General features: G+C 44.5%; 1 protein-coding gene across 5 annotated transcripts in view; it reads left to right on the top strand.

Moving 5' to 3' along the window:
- The first annotated feature begins 320 nt into the window (after positions 1-320).
- GLI3 (GLI family zinc finger 3) overlaps positions 321-17,408 on the top strand; it is a 319,343-nt gene continuing 302,255 nt past the window's right edge. For 2 of the 5 annotated variants that reach the window (XM_070369353.1, XM_070369349.1), the window contains exons 1-2: positions 926-1,438; positions 15,323-15,486. In XM_070369353.1, the coding sequence (XP_070225454.1) occupies positions 15,363-15,486 (124 nt within the window). In that variant the 5' untranslated portion in view covers positions 926-1,438; positions 15,323-15,362. The other 3 variants (XM_070369350.1, XM_070369351.1, XM_070369352.1) reach the window with 3 other exon arrangements.

Below are 17,408 nucleotides of genomic sequence, written 5' to 3'. Positions count from 1 at the left end.
GGAGGAAAAACCTGAACTTTCAAAAGCATCCTCAGGCGAGAAGAGGAGTTTCAGGGTTGGCCTGGGGAAATGTACAAGGAGAGGGAGAGTCTAGGATAGAGGTGGGGTGGCTGTGATCAGAGAGGCCTTAAAAGAAGGAAAAAGGGAGCCCAAACTGGGAGCCGGGAGAAAGCGGAGCGGAGAGGCGGGGCGGAAGGCGACGGGAGCTGGGACAAGCTGCCCCGGCGCGCAGGGCGCTGGGGTGGGGGGCGGCGGGGCGAGCGCGGGCGGGGAGGGCGGCGGTGACATCACGCCAGGGCCCCCTTCCCTTAGCCGGGTGGGTGGGGCCTCGGCGCGCTGAGCGGGCGCGGGGTCAAGGAGGGGGAAGAGGAGGAGCAGGCTTGAATGTGTCTGTGAGAGGATCGGGGAGGGGCGGAGGAGGCGGAGGGCGGGGAGGGAGAGCGCGCGTGGCTCGGGGCGCCCGGGCTCCCCCCGCAGCCCCCGACCCCGGCCCGGGCCGCCTCCGCGCCGCCGCCCGCGTAGCCGCCCGCGTCGCCGCTGGGATCCACTGCGGGAGCAGGGACTCGGCGGGTGGGGAAGCGCGGGCCCCCGGCGCGGCCAGGAAGGAGCGAGAAAGCAAAAGTAAGGCGAGCCGCACTCCTCCCAAGTTTTCCCAACTTCGCCCCCTGCGGTGGCAGGCGTCCTGCTGCTCGGCGCGTCCCCACCGCGCCGCCGGAGAGTGGCAGAAAGAAAAGGGACGGGGCGGGGGCGGGGGCGGAGGAAGAGGGAGCGCGAGCGCGAGCCCAGAGTCCGGCAACATCTGTTAAAACTTGGGGGAGGAGGAGCGCGGGGAGGAGGAGGAGGAAAAGGAGGAGAGGAGGGAAGGAGGGAGCGCGAGGGAGGGAAGAGCAGAGCCGAGGGACAACTTTTCCACCCGTGAGTAGCGCAGGCTGCGCGGGTAGGGACTGGGGGAGCCTCCAAGCTCGCGCGGGTTTCCAGGCCGGGATGGGACCTTCTTCCAGAAAGTCGGTTGCATGCGAGGAGGGGAGCGCAGTGGGGGCTTTCTTTCTTTCTCTTTCCCCTCCCTCCCGCGGGTGAACCAAATCAGAACTGTCACTCAGGGCCTGTGAGTCAGAAGGGATCGGATTACACGATCCCTGAAACCGATGCCGGAGTCGCACGAGCGGGCGGGAGCGGGCAGGGGCAACGCCACCGCCACCGCCGCCGGCGCGCTCGCACACTCGCCCTCGCGCCCCCTCGCCGCCCCGACCCTCCCTCCCCGCGCGCCCCGCGGCCGCCCGCGCCGCACCATGCCCGTCGCCGGGGACCCTCGCGCCCTGCCCGGCCTCTTGCCTTAGCCCGAGCCGCCCGCGGCCGCGCGGAACCCGGAGCCGCCCGCCCGCGCCCGGGACGCGGGTCTATGGGAAGTTCGGGGACTTGACAGCCGCCGCCGCCGCAGGTACGTCCCGCCCGAAGTTCTTTGTTTCGCGGGGCCCCGCACCGGGGAGCCAGCTCCTGCGGCCGCGCCCGCGCCTCTGGGTCGAGAGGGGAGTCCCCGACGGGGGGCGCGGGAGGAACTGAAAATGGCTGTCAAAAGGCGCCCAGATTTCGGGAGCCGCCGGTAAGGCGTCGGAACCAGTCTTCCCTTCGCTCCCTCCTTCGTGATGCTCCCCTTCCCAGCGTCTGACCTGGCGGCCATCCGGAGACGGGCTGGAGAATTTCACCTCCCGGAGTTGGGAGGTCGGGGGACGAAGTTTGGAGCAGTTGCGGCGACTGCTCCCCTCGCCCCGACTCCTTTTCCCGAGGGCTGAAAGGAACTCCGCTAGCCCCCGAGGGTCGGGCGCTGAAGGCGGCGGGCGGTGAGGTGGGTGCGCGCGAGGAGCGCCGCGGCGGGGGCTTCCTCCAGCTTGCGCTTCCCATCGGGGGTGGGGTATGAGTGAGCCGGGAGAAAGAGGCGCGCCTCGGTCCTAAGAGAGGAAAAGTGAAAGTTGTACCATCTGTGGATGATTTGGGATTCTTTCTTTTCCTTTCCAGAGACAGCATTAAAAAAAAAAAAAATGAAAGAAAGTAAGGGGAAAGACAACAAAAGAAATAAAAGTATTAGAAGCTGCAGGGAGTGAGTGGTGCGGAGGTGGTGGTGGTGGTGGTGGTGGTGGCTGTATAGGTGGGTAACAGTGGCGCCTGCAATGATCATTTAAGAGGTCGCATTTTCAGCGAGCAGAGTTGGGTATGAATCACTCTGCAGGGGACAGTTACTTTCTGGAGTTGCAGAGGGCACATGGGCGGGAGGAGGTGGAGAAGGAGTAAATATTTACCCCAAACTTAGGGAGTTTGTGAAGTGACTTATAAGCAGATTGCCAGATGCCGAAGCACCACCGCACAGTCAGGCCTTTTATCCTCCCCTGAACTTTGTGCTGGAGTCGGCGATGGCACCTCCTTCAGGAGATGCCATCCGGAGAGCGGCTGGACCCACGCTTCCCTGGCTGACCTCGCATAAACAGACTGTGCGGGAGGCATCCTCCGGGCGACTCCTCCCGCCCGCCCTGGGGTCTCATCTCCGTGGTGTGCAGTCCCGGATAGATTCTGGCCTTGGGTACAGCGCTCGTGGCCCTCTGCCAGTTTATATGTACATATATTTATGTAAAACATTTTCTCCCAGCTCTCTGCCAGCTGTTCCACATTTTCCAGCTGCCATTTCAGTTTGAAATGATGGACCGTCCGCATCTCCAAGTAAAAGAGTCCCGTTAGTTGGAGGTATGGAGGGTCGGTCGCTGTGCAGAGACCTGGCCAGTGGCATTAGCCAGACTGGTTTTAGAAAACACCTTTCTTCGCTCCTTTATCTTTCTCCCTTTTCCTCCCCAGAGCCCTTTGCTGGAAATGCGCAGTAATTAAGCTTTTCCCTCCCAATATGATTTTGAACAGAATTGGGAGATTTTTGAGATCCCTGAAATATGCGTCTGGTGGAAATAAATTAACTTTTAAAAAGAGTTCCAGCTTGAGTGCCTTGGGCATAGCTGGTGGAGCCCTCTGCCATGGCCATTTCTATTTAAGGCAGGAACTATTCACGGTCCCCATGTTACACTTTTTGTGTTGTTTGGTGTCTTAGCATATTATAGACAGAAATCTTCAAGAATTGGCCTAAAGTATTAATTTTGGCCTAAAGTATTAATTTTGAGTATTTATGTAATTGCTCTGTAATTTGAATAGGTGCCTTATTGATTGATTCCTGTAATTATTTCATTTAGGTTTTAAATTAAAAATTAATAATAGTCTGACAGTTTCTTAATTACATGTGTCAAGATTATTTTGAAGGAGGAAAATGCTATGTTTCAAAGTAGTGAAATAACCTCAAAATCGCTCTATCTTTCTAAAGCAGAACAGTATTTCATTTGAGGGGCTATACTGAAGTAGCAGTGATTGGCCTTAACAATGTAAACTGTGTGAAGTATCTAAAGAATTTGTTTATGTTAGGAAATATTGGTCTTAACCTGGTACACAAACACTTTGGCCAGTTGGCCTGTAGTCAGACCTAAAACAAACATGAACTAACATTTAAATTAGTTGTAATAGCATACTTATAGAGAGAAGAGGTTTATTTTACACTAAAAGCTATTTAATCAGAAACTGCCTGCCTAAGGGGAGAGCCTTTCAGGGTATATAATTCTTAAAGTCAGCCTAGGAAAGCTTTGGTTTCAGATGCCTGAATGAGTCCAATGTGAGAGGTGTCCAGTGAAATTTCACACACACAGAAGCAGTTTAAAAGGTATAGACTATATTGTTATGAATAGGCTAGTAGGTTCAACTCAGATACTTACGAATTCTTGGTACCGTTAACATGTTTGGATTCCTTGATTGGACCCTGACATAAATACACTTCTCCATAAATACACTTTTCCAGTATGTCGAATTTGCAAAGGACTACAGACAGAAATGAGAAAATTCAGTACTGATAAAAAATGACTCTGGTGAATTATTTCATTACTTATTTAATGAAAGTCATTAATTTATCAGTTTGATGCCCTAGCCTAAAAGTTGAACTTTCCTTTGTTTCTTGGCCAGTTTTCTTAATTACCTGCATGCTGTAAGGGTTTCAGACTTCCTCTGTGCTTCGCCATTAAGGGTCCTTCCATCTATGCAAGCTGTCCTGTTTATCCTTGACCCCTTTTTAGGAGGATAAGGTTTGGGAGTTTATGAAAGGAAACAATTTAATGATCATTGTTCCATGCACTCACTTATATGAAGACAGTAGTGTACTAAGAAAAACCAGTCTTGAAGGAAAAGTGAATCAGTGAGTCATGAAATCCTCAAGAAAACCTTAGTAATGGAATGTTAATGCTTTTAGACTATAGTAGATTATCTTAAAAGTCAGCCTTTTCTTCTTTATGCAATTGTTGTAAATCCCCAGCTAAAAAATTCTTTGAAGGAGGTTTTAGTTTTGCTGGCATCCGTATTCTGTAGTCGGTCTGATCTGTTTTGGAAGATTCAAGAAATTTTCTGCCAACTTATATCATGAAAGTCAATTAAAATGCTGACATGACTGTAGAAGAAATTGTGTGTGTGTGTATTTCATTTGGTAAGTATAAGATTCTACTCTAATAATGACTTCAGGTTGTCTTTTCATGAAAGGCTACTAGAAGATGCTGCCCTTCACTTCCTGTTGTCATTTTTCCAGATGAAAATTGATTTGTTCTAGTTTCAAAGCAAATAAAGGGAGACAGAGTAAACAACAACAGGGCAGGGGGAGCACCACAAACTTTTTTCAAGCACTTTCAGTGTATTTTTCATCTCTACTTTTATTTGATGGGCCTGTGAAATAGAGCTGTAGACTGGCGAAGACTTTAAATGAAATTTCACACTTTGATGATTTTTTTTTTTAACTTTGATATATTGACAGCAAAAGGAGCTGCAAAGCTTTTTTATAAGTTGAGCAGTAACGCCAAGCAGCAGTCAAATGTCTCTGTGCATTTGTGTTTAACTGCAGAAGAAAAACATGTCCATGGGCAGTAGAGGTTCTTATCAACCCCCTAATCCCAGATCCCAGCAAACCTTGAGGGCATGCCTCAGATCTTGCTGAAATCACTGTAGACTCTCACAGTTTGCAGATTAAATATGCTATGTGTTCCTGGCTCCAACAACAGTTTTATGAGCTCACTAAGCTTCCTGTTTTAAGATCCTTTTCTTAAGTTTTTAGAAGCTGTTAAAGGTAATGCTGCCTGGAGTAAGTGGTACTTGTTAATTTAGAGACACTGGGTATTTCATGCTCTCTTTCGAAATTGCCAAAATTATGATTTTTCCATCGAAGGGCTAGTTTTACAGGGAAAGAGAGGGAGGGGAGCCGTTGGAAAGAAATTGAATGTTAACTGTGTTGGCAAGTGTATTCGACTGCAAACTTTATGTGGTGTCTCAATTGTTTCAAGGCACTTTTCCTTTGCCTCACACCTTAAAATTAGACTTTTTCTACTTGTAATTCTAATGCACTATATTTTAGTGCCACACTTAGCTACTCATGACCACTTTCAGGTTGTTTTTTTTTTTTTTTTTAATGTGAAAGTGTTTTTTGTTCCATGTGTGTATATTTCAATCCGACAAAACGTCCCAGAAAATCTATGGCTCTCTAAAGAAACTGAATGAACAGGCCATTACCTAGTTAATAAGGTGGCATTGGGACATTCCAGCCCCCCTCCTGAAAGGCAATATTGTGTGGAGCTCCACACATGCATCTGCAGCATTTAAGGTTGTGTCCTCATGTTAGGGTGCTTTTGCATTTTGCATACAAGTCATAATTAAAAAAGAAAATACTTACATCATCGTCCAACGACCTGTCACATAATTCCCAGGAGAACTCGAGCCAATTTTGTGCTTAAAGGTTATTCAATGAATGAAATTGTGAAAGCCCATTTGTCAAAGTGCTGCATGGTTTCTGTTAGTTTTCAAGCCCCAAATTCATTGTCTGCCCGGCCCCGCCATCAGTCATCAGTGTATTAGCGCTGCCTTCAGGCCATGGTGCCCAGCACTTCTTCACACCATTATAGCTTTGAAAGTGTACTCTGTCGACTTGTAGAATTACTGCTCTGATTTCCGCTTGGCTGGGTTTGAGGTAAGTCCCCTCCCTACCTTCTAGCTGACTGTAATCCTTGCTTTCTTTTAAAGCTTCTTTACAGAGATTTAGGGGAAAACTTTCTTAAGGGCCCTGTTGGCATCACACTGTGGTTTTGTTGTGGCATGCAGTGTACATATAAATTGTACCTGCAGTAAATTGGATTGATTGCTGGCCTCAAACAGCTAGTGGGCTTTTACCTTTTTTTTGGAAGGGAGGTGAGGTGATATGTGTGTGTGTGTGTGTGACACAGGAGTATATTTTAAACATCTGATTGTGTATTTGGGTGATTTTTATGCTGTAGAATGAAATTAAATAATAGGAGCTAAGTGTCGTTTTATTTAAATCTGTCTCTGGAAGTACCTTCAGAACCCAGTGTGACATCCTATTTGTTAATTTTCTTGTGGAAATTTGCAGCTTTAGCTCCCTGGACTTTTGGGGGAGATGGTGTAAAATACCTAAAAATACTCCAGAATTGTATGTTACATGGGTTTTTACAAAAAGAGACTGAAAACTCACAATTCAGATGAAAACTAACTCTCAAATTGCTGTAATGAAGGAATGAGGCAGTGAAACCATATTCTTGATTTCATCTTGTGATATTTTGAAAAAGAATAATTCAGTCTCAAGAGACTTTTTTTGAATGAAGCCTAAATGAACTAAGATGTATGGAACCCTGAATGGAGCATGGACCAGGCCATGCCACTTCAGGACAACATCTGCTGTTTGAAATGTGAGGTTCCAATGAAATTCCACACCAGGGCGTTTCATTGGGAGGGTGCATCGTTTGGCATCGTTTGGTATAGTTTTCATTGGCAGTTCTGTATATGATTGGTGGGCAGGAGGTGAAAAATAAGACAGCTGAAGAATTCTGTAGTTTATAGGCTGAGCTGATCAGGAATAATTCAGAAATTATTACTGAGTAAACTGATTTTAAAATCCTTAAATTTTGAAAACTGTGCTTTTTACATTGCAATTAAGATTCAAGAATCTGTACTTTAAAAATCAGGAGGCTAAAGTACAGTGAACAGTACCAGACCGAAAAAATTAGTACCTTTGGGGTATCTCCAAGCTGATTTTAACACCTAGCAGGTATTAGCCCCATATTTGTGATGGTTTAAAGGTAAATTCTTATTCATAGAACCTGGACTCTATCCCCTTAAGCTTGATTGTCAAGGCACACTTAATTCTGGGCACCAAAAGTTATAGAAGTTCTCTTAGAGTGATTTTTAAATTTAGCATTTTTTTTCCTTCTGAAACTGTTGGAAGACTTTTAATTCCTATAAACTTTAGAGAAGTGAGACAAGGGGCATCTTTGATCAGCCGTGCTGTTTTTTTGTGACATATGTAGGTTTAAGGGAAATAACAGTTTTCATGAGCTTAGCTGATCTATAGACTGATAACTGACTTATAGATCTCCTTTTCTGTCTGAAGCTTGTCTGTCTCCAGCAAACTCACAGAAAATGGGAGTGTCAGCTCATTCCTTAATAGCACCTGCTATGCAGGGCACTTCCTTCAAACCTAAACCAAAGTACACTGGCCTGATGTTTCAAAGTTTTTGCAAAACTCAGAAACAGTAACTAACAAGTATTAAATGGAGACCTTTATCCTTCAGATGTTTCTCATAAACATCTGAGAAAGTTAGATTAGCTGATGGTCTTTCCTTTTAAAGACCATTTTTGCTTTTAAGTACACATAGCAGAAAAGGAAAACCGGCATACAAAACGTCATTTGTGATTTTAATGCTAGTAGCAATGATGACTTCATGTCAAATAAGATTTTCAATAGTTGAAGTTAAATATATGGCTTTTTAAAAAGTTGAGATGTAGTTAATCTACTAAAACCAAACTCACTTAATCCATAGACAGGCATTTATTTTCCCTTAGAGTAATTCCACTCCCTTTTCAAGTAATTCTATTTGCGTAGGCCTATCATGGATACTGCTTATCTGAGATTAGGAGCTTCAGAAACTGGGAAAGATAGATCTGAAAAAAATAGGTAGCAGATTTGGGGACCTCTAGGTTACCAAAGACCATTTTTGGTGACTTGAACAGGGAGGAGCTTTCTTATTTGCAGTTAAGGCTTTTGGTTTTCCTAATTATGGGGGAATATGATCACATGTAAATGTAAAATAATTGCACATTTAAAAATGTTATAGTTAAAAATTCATGAAGATTTCATTAAGAACTTACGAAGTTGAGCTTACAGGAAAGAAAGACATTACAGACAGGGAAGGGAGAGGAAGCCATAGGAATTTTGGAAAATCTTGGTGTGTTACAGAGGTTATGCATATCTAATTGATTTTAAGTTCAGAAAGATATCTTGAGTGCCAGGAAGCGTCAACCATATTACAAACCTATAAGAGATTTTCTATAATGCATGATTATATGAAACCCACTGACATGTTTCAAATTCCCTAAATTTTGCTCATGGAAACTCATGCTGTTCCTCACTTCCAGAATTGCTTTAAAGTTAAAATCGGTATTAGTTTGTGTTTTTTGATTTTTTAAAAATAAGTTTTCCTAGAGCAGCCATTTTCTTCAGGAACTGAATTTGAATGCTACAGGAAGGTGTAACTATTTAATAGAAAATTTTACCTAAATGGTTGTTCCAAGACTAGCATCTTGAAGAAGCCGCTAATCTGCTAGTAAGTAATACAGGTGGGAGAAATGTCACTTTTCAGTGATGTGATGGAAGCACCTTAGAAATCCTTACACAGGCTCCTTCTGGATTTTTGAAACAGCATATTAGGAAGATCATTCAGTTTATAAACATATGGACAGGTATAAGTAAAGATACTTTCTCTGGAGGAAAGCTTTATTTCTCTTCAGCAAGAGCTCCCTGCGTTGAAGGGAATAATTTCTCACTGAAGGCCTAATCCGCCATGCTGTTCAAAGCACCCTGTCTCCTAGAATGCCTTCTTCCTGCCTTGGCAGTAACTGATCAGAAACTGATCAGGTTGCCACTAATCAGGCTTTTAACTTGTTTTAAATCTTTAAATGCATCAAGAAAAAAAAATCCCAAATTCAGGACACTGAAAAATAAACCAGCTGGATTAGGGAAACCGATAAAGTAGTCTGCTGTTCACAAAGGATGCATTATTAGTTTAGAATTACTGTCTCATTTCACCTTTGATTAGAAGGTCATTTTATACAGTTCAAACATCATTTCAAATGTTGATTTTAGCAATGGTGCTTCTTCTTCTTTTTTTTTTTTTTAACATTTTAAGGACTTAACTCATTCACAGAATCCTGCTTGTGTGTGCATTCCAGGGTTCACTGCAGAGATCTGCAAGGGGAAAGGCAGAATGGTGATTTTTCACGCTCTCCATTTATTATATAAAGCTTCGTGGTTGAAGTTCGGAACTCCACTGAGGACTGTCACACAGAAAGCCCATGAGATAGGTCTGCCCCTTCACCACTCACACACCTCATCGGTTTAGGGCAGCTGATGAAGGAACACATTTGGAACCGGGTTAAGAGCCTCTGAAGCAAGTTAGAAGTTTGGTTATGTGAAGCACCCAGCCACTGCGGTTTCTTGAAGATGTCAAGTGTCCCCCAGTCCTTTAATGTAGAGCGACACACAGGGTATTGCATTGCCAAGTGCCCAGAAAGTTGCATCTCCCTGAATTCAGTCGGTGAAGCAGCCATGTGATTGCACTCAGGGCCGCTGCCGACCACTGTCTGCGGGGGATACTGCCGGAGCAGTTGTGCAGAGTTTTCCAGTCCTCTCGAATCCTCCCCGGGAGCGGGTGATCTGGGTGATGCAGAGTGAGGAGGGCCGCGGGAGGAGGCCGAGTGAGGAGGGGCGGAGGCTCTGCGGGGTTCTGATCGTCCGGACTCTAGCCTGTCCTTTCGCTGGGGTGACGCTTCTGGAAGGCGGATAAGAGTGGAGCCGGCCTATTCCAAGGAACCAGCGCTGCGCGGCTGGGCCTTACCGCGCTGGGGAGGGAACTTATGGCGAGGCGGGCGCCCGGAGGCCAGGGCGGCGGCAAGATCTGAGACCGCGAATGGAGAGGCCGCCGGGGCTCGAGGACACGGACCCTGAAACCGTGCAGGGAACAGAAGGGAAGCCGGTGTGGAAGCGCAAGATGCAAGCGCTCCCAGGCGGCACAGACCACAACCCACTGCTTACTCAAAAAAAAAAAAAAAAAAAATATATATATATATATAAAAATGCAAAATGACATCTTTGCAAAGATGAAAGTTTCTTTTTTACTAGTTCCAAGTGGCCACTCTAAAGGGAGGGTCACCCTTGCGGCTTGGTGGGGTGGGGGATGTGCTATTTCCAATGCAGACCCCCCTCCCCCATTCTCCGAACTGGTACATGTTGCAGCTTTTCTTTGGCCGACTTTCCAGTGGAGATGTGCGCTGCAGCATCACATGGTCAGTGACTCCAGGACACGGTGTCTTCTTTTGATGCAAGTTAAGATTTATAATTTAGAAAGGAAAGACCCACCTGTGGGCAGGTTGCTAGTAACAGATTAGGTTTAAAAGAGGGTCCGGAATTAATTGTGCTCTGGGTTTAGGCCTCGGGGAAATTACAGAAGGCTGGGGACGGATAGTTGAATGGGGAAAAGCCAGGACTGTTTGCAAGAAGGCATTTTCATTCCTGCATTTACCTATGAAACTTCAAGCTTTAGCAGGCCTATTAGAGGAGTTTTTCTTCGTTTTTTTTTTTTTTTTTTCATATACCCAAGCTGCTAGGACTCAAAACATCATCTACAGATAGTTTTTCTTTCCTTCTCTATTTTTTGTTTTCCTAAGCATAAAGAGTCAAGGGGCATGCCAGCAAATCTTGTGTGTAATGCAGTGGTGAAAAGGATTGAAGGAGAACAGTTTGACTTTATAAGAAAAGGAATTGGGTCTAAAAGTCGCATTTCATTCACATCTAAAAACCAGTGATATGTTTTCCTCAGAGAAAAATCTTTGAAGTGAAGCAGAACTGAAGTTTTCCTTCAGAGTTATGTTCTAAATAAATTCTACTTTATTATTTAAGAAATGCCAAGTTTTAAAAGGAGTCCTGTAGGCTGCTGCCCTAGTTGTGTGTATTTTAGGATTCCATCAGGAATTTTTACTGGTCACTTCTGTACCTCATGCTTTGCTTTATCTCAGGGCTGAGGACTGAGTTTTCCAACTCGGCTGAACATCCTATGAAAACATTGCGACCACAGCTAGAAGCAGACTCTTTTCTGCTCACTAACTCTTCAGGCAGAGTTTTGATGAGGTGTGAGAGTCTCAAACGTGAAAACTTTCTCCTTTGTAACTGACAGAGACAAAGTTGGGTTTTTATCAGTTAAAAGAAGCTGATATAATTTATAGGGATATACAGGAAGCAGATTTCTGCCTTGGCAAGTTGCCATTTTTATAGCCCTGTTCCAAGCATAAACCACACTTTTAAATAATTAGTTACTAACTAATGAGATCCAAAAATAAGTTGTCAAAATAGAAGAAGGGGGTAGACTTCTGAGTGACCAAGGGCCTATTTCTTAAAAAAATCCATTTTGAACAGGAGGATGGGGGAGAAATTAGTATTCTCCAAGACCATTAATTAGTGTGATTTCAATCAGTGCCTGGGGCTTTACCTCTTCTTGGGAGCCTCTCTCTGGTGATGAGTATTTGGAGGGTTTTTATTGCTTTGTTAAAATGAAGTCCTTTGCTTGGGGGAAAACCAACAACTCCACAAAAACCAAGTTTGTCAAGGAGCTTTGGTGACTCCTCTCCTCACTACGATTAATTAGTTTCCTCTCCTAAGGAAGAGACAAACTGAATTCCTACCAAGAATCCCATCTCTTGTTTTTTTTTTTTTTCTTCCCTATTCCATTAGCTGATTTCTATGTCTGGTATCAGTAAACTCCATCCAGATTGCACTGATAAAACTCTATGTGTGTTTCGAGGGAAACAATTATGATAAGTGCCTGTTTATCCAAAATGGTTGAAAATGGAGTGTTTTGATTGATTAAATATTCCTGTTAAAGTTTTTAGTTTTTACATAATTTTCCAGTTTACAAAGAAATACTGGCTACAAAAGAAAAGATACATAGCTAAGTCAGTGGCAATTAAGATTAAAGACTGATGAACTGAGTCACAGGATCATTGTTGGACTGTGTATTTACTTAGTAAACACTCTTACAGGTAAGAGGTGGTGGGGAGATAGCCAGGGACTTGTCCTCATGGAGTTTAGGGTCTAGAGGAGAAGACAGACATTCAGCAAAGATTCCAGGCTTATGCAGAGTTGATTAGGATGGTGGTTGGGATGGTCTGTTGGAATTCAGCACTTCATTCTTTAGTTCATCCAGTCTGCAAAGATTTCAATGAGGACCCACAGCATTGAGTACAGAGTGGTGAACAAAAACATGTCTGCAAGTTCAGTGATCTTGATAATCACCATTGCTGTTTAAAATAGAGGTTCAGGGGCCACCTCCAAGCATCTGGGGTTAGGCTGGCAACTCTGAATGTTTCACTGAAACAAAACAAGGCTGATTCAGATGGCGCTTGTACTACCCCCAAACAGTGCTGTGGATGAGGTTGAATGGTTTTAATTGCATGCTTTAAACATGATATTTAAATCAATTTAGATCCCTGCTTGGCCTTTTGGCTAAGATCAAGTATAAATCAATTTTGGGGGAGCATTCAAAAAATTTAAAGAATTATTCTGGGTTTGGTAGACCTAGAAGGGATGGTTGAGAATTTCTCTTTCAAGGGTTCTTGATCTGCATTGGAGGGCCTGTGATCCCTTGAAAATCAAATGGACAGTTTTTTGTGTGTTTAAGTCTATTCTGGGGAATTCCCTGGTGATCCAGTGGCTAAGACTCTGAGCTTCCAAAACAAGGGGCCGGGGTTAAGTCCCTTGTCAGGGAACTAGATCCCACATGCCACAACTAAGGCCTGGTGCAGCCAAATAAATAAAGAAAAGTAAATATTAAATGTCTTTTATTAAAAAAATGGATATCTTGGGGGGAGAGGATCCATAAGTTTTAACATCTCCTTAAAGAAGATTGGACACCCCACTACCCCCAAGGTTAAGTCCCACCGTGTGACACCGTCTTGTGACAGAGAGGGAAAGTGAAAGTCACTCAGTCGTGTCCGACTCTTTGTGACACCATGGACCATACAGTCCATGGAATTCTGCAGGCCAGGATACTGGAGTGGGTAGCCATTCCCTTCTCCAGGGCATCTTCCCAGCCCAGGGATCGAACCCAGGTCTCCCACATTGCAGGTGGTTTCTTTACCAGCTCCAGGGGACATCAGTCAGGCCCTACCCATTGACTTGTGCACCATGGCAACCTTCAGAAAAGAAGGCCTATAGTCTTTCACTATTGTGATCTGTTGGGCTCTTTGAATAATGTTTCTGAATTTGGAGTGGATCTTATAATTGATATGTAAATTTAACCTAGGGTGTCTTTTTGTCTTTTTTATTCTAGAAAAGCTGTTCTTAAATAACTTGTGTGCTTTTCAGTGAATGCCAGTGGATAATCAAGGAGAAGATGTAGAAATTACTGGAAGAGCCCTTGCTCCGGGCCACGAGGCCTCTGGGCCGTCAGCTTTTCTAGTTAGTTATTATGAATTTCTTGTACTATAAAGAAAGTATTTGCAGTTCCTTGCAAATGTGAGTTAAGTTTGACTAAGAATCTTCCATCTGTTTCTTTAAGACTTTTAGTCCATGACCGAGTTGCCTAGTTTATTTCACTAATTGTTTTGATGGAACACAGTGGTATCTGCTCAGTGTAGAAGATAGGCAGATGACTCCATGGAAGAAATGCCCACAATCTAGATAACTTGAGGGAAACATGGTAGAGAGGGGACTTGTCTTTTCTTGTATTCTTTGTTGATGTGGATCATGACTGCAAAAAAGAAACATGAACCAAACAGAGTGAAAATTGATGAATGATGAGCTGGGTTGGTTATCACATGAATGACACCAGTGAAAGACAGACTAACTGCCCTGCCTTTGCTGCTGCTGCTAAGTCGCTTCAGTCGTGTCCGACTCTGTGCGACCCCATAGATGGCAGCCCACCAGGCTCCCCCATCCCTGGGATTCTCCAGGCAAGAACACTGGAGTGGGTTGCCATTTCCTTCTCCAGTGCATGAAAGTGAAAGGTAAAAGTGAAGTCGCTCAGTCGTGTCCAACCCTCAGCGACCCTGTGGACTGCAGCCTTCTAGGCTCCTCCGTCCATGGGATTTTCCAGGCAAGAGTACTGGAGTAGGGTGCCATTGCCTTCTCCGGTTTCTCTCCTCAGCTGAGTTTTAATTTTTCTTAAGTGGTTCTAGCCTTTGCTGTCCATGATCTTTTGCCTTTTCCTGTGGGATCCAGAGTGTGTTGTTCTGTCCTTGTCGTTTTAAAAACGTAACTTCAGTGAATGGAAATGTTCTGCTGTTTAGAGAAAGCTTCAGGAATATGGTTTTCCTGAATGAATTAGACTTAAGAGGTGTATTGCAGTTCACATATCTTAGTGAGGAAAGCAAAATCATTGACCAGAGTCCTCTGATTCAAAGCTTTGAGTTAGAGTTGGATGGGAGAAACCGTTGGTCACTCTTTCTTTCTTCTAAAAGATTTTTTTTTTTTTAATATGGCCCATTTAGAAATCTTCATTGAATTCGTTACATTGTTTCTCTCTCTTTTTTTTTTTTTCTTTTGGCTTTTTGGCCATGAGGCATATAGTATTTTAGCTCCTCAACCAGGGATCAAACCCACAACCCCCTGCATTTAAAGGTGAAAACTTAACCACTGGATGGCAGGGAAGGCCTTGTCAGTCACTCTTTAAAACATCTAATTGATAACTAAAAACTGTCCCTGGCTTAGAAAGTTGTCTTACTTCCCTTTCTTATAAAGTTGGCCAACTTCTTATAAATGTCGGAGACATTTGGATATGTGGCTGAAAGGAGTAATGTGACACTGGGTTTCTCACCATAATCACAGCTGAAAATGGACATACTTAGACTGTTTAATAGGAAATGCCCAGTACGATTTTGGGAAAAGTCCCACATTATGGACAAGTGCCTCTGTCCTCCTTTTGCACACGTAGACAGAATTCAACTGGCTTGTTACCAGAACTTTGAGGCCTTTTTGTAAGAAAACTTGTGGGGAAGGGATGTCCAGATGTCACATTGGCTGATGCTGTAGGCTGATGCTTAGGCTGATTTTGAATGGGCTGATGCTCCTCAGGTGACAGGTGAAGTGGCTTTTGGGATTTCTTTTTCCTCCATCTTATTTGAGGTTGATGGTGCTGTTGTGGATTTTTTTCAGGGATTCCTGGTTGCCAGAGCTGAAGGAATGAGAAGGCGTCATGGAGGCCCAGTCCCAGAGCTCGACGACCACTGAGAAAAAGAAAGTGGAGAATTCCATAGTGAAATGCCCCACTCGGCCAGATGTCAGCGAGAAAGCCGTGGCCTCCAGCACCACTTCCAATGGTGAGCAGCCACGGAGATTACCTGCAGCCAAGCCTGCAGTCCTGTTCTGCACTTGGCATTCCTCGTGAATTGAGCATTTGCACCTGGACCTGTGTTTGTTTTCTGAGAGGCTAAAGAGCATAAATGGAGGTGGTGGGGGGAGGGGTTGGGATGGGCAAGCTTTAGGCATCTCTATTTTGGCAGTGAAACTACATGTTTTCTTCCAAATTTTCTAATTTGAGATGTAAATGTGATAGGTTATTTATTATAGGAAGTTCCTGTTTTGGCATTTTGGAAATCATCTTGATGATTCTGGCAGGACTTCAAAATACTTTGCATTTCACATCGGAAGTCTCCACTTATCAGGATAATTAGTGATTAGTTACTACAAAAGACACAAGCGCTGTCTTGTCCAAGTTAGTGAGAAGGTCCCCTGCCAACCCCCCAAACCCTAAGGAGTCCACTCTAAAAGATTTTAAAAGCTGTTAATGGTTGGCTCTTCAGTAGTGGTTGAAGGTTGAGCCTCATCTAGTTTTTGAGATGCAGGGTAATGTCTTTAATTTGCGTTCAGAGATAACAGAGAGCCACTGTTTCTCTTTGCTATATGTTTTAATATTGTAAGCATAGTGCTGAGAGGCATTTCAATTTAAGCATGGAGCCTTGAAAATAAATTCCAGACCCCACCTCTGGTAAAAACAGACTGAATAAGTTAATGGTAACCTTTACTTCCTGTCCTTGCTTTTTGTCCCTGCTTTAAGACCATCCGCGCCTTAGCTTTCTGTAGATTTCATAGCCACCCTTGGCCTTCATGAATTGCACTCTGCTTTGCCATGTGTCCTTGGGAAGGATGGGCTAGTCCGCTCTCCCAGTCCTGGACACTGCCTACCGGGGTAAATGAATTTGGATCTACTGAGCCAACCTGCTCCCTCCCTCCCTGTGGGTTTGGGTTTTATTTACTCCAAGAAAGATTTGACTAGGTTGATTTCTAACTTTTTACATGCAATGAAATGGGAGGGTCAGAATCTGCTTTGGAACGTTAACAGCCCAGAACCATAGGCTGTAAGTGCAGACATCCAGTAAAAAAGCTGCACCTTCCTGTCTGATCTGTGGCACTGTCTGGTCCTGCTCTCTGTGCCTATGTGTTGCTCACCTGTCCCTCTTCCCCAATGTCAGCAATGTGCACTGCCGGCTTGGGTGGGCGAAGGGAGGGACTGGTGTTAAACCTACTGACTAATGAGTCCCATTTTGACTTGATCTATAGGGAGATCCATTTATATCTGAGTTAAAATAATGAATTTACTTTACATACATAAGAAAATGTCTCTATTTCTTCCTTGATTTGTGATCTTTCAAGTCAAGACTAGAGCTTATTTTAATGGAGCCAACTTTTTGTGTTATTCCTCCAGTGGAATTATAGAAGGCATATTTTCTCCCTAAAAAAGCATCCCATGGCCATTGTTTCTTGTCTCTGGAATTTGTAAAAATTGGACATGCCTATTATTTCAGACCTAGAGTCAGTCTATGCCGTGTAGGTGATTTGGGAATTTTAATAGGAATTTTTTAGTGGTGTGTGTGAGTGTGTGTGAATGGGTGAGCCTGTGTGTAAGTGTGCGTGAGAACAGGGGAGGCGTGTAAGTGGGTAGAAGCTGGTGCCACACCACTTGGAGCCTCCATAAGCCACTGTCCTTTCTGTGAATTTCAGCAGAGTAACCACAGTGAGCTATCCTTGGTGAAGGTGCTGCCAAGTCAGCCACTCTAGCACCAGAATGCATCCTGGGCAGGTTTTTGGTGCTGCCACATTTGTCTTGAGCCACTCTGATCATGAGTTGTCCCCATTAACTTCCTTCGGGTGCCTGGGAACAGTGCTAACCTAATCAGCCCCTGGCAGCCAGGAAGCCACTGGGGAATAGTAGCCAGGGAAGGAGTAGTCACAGTTTACACAA

Source organism: Bos mutus, chromosome 4, assembly GCF_027580195.1.
Source record: "Bos mutus isolate GX-2022 chromosome 4, NWIPB_WYAK_1.1, whole genome shotgun sequence".
NCBI classification, from domain to species: Eukaryota; Metazoa; Chordata; class Mammalia; order Artiodactyla; family Bovidae; genus Bos; species Bos mutus.
The sequence above is the reverse complement of the archived record's forward strand: the minus strand, read 5'-3'. Positions and strand labels throughout refer to the sequence as shown.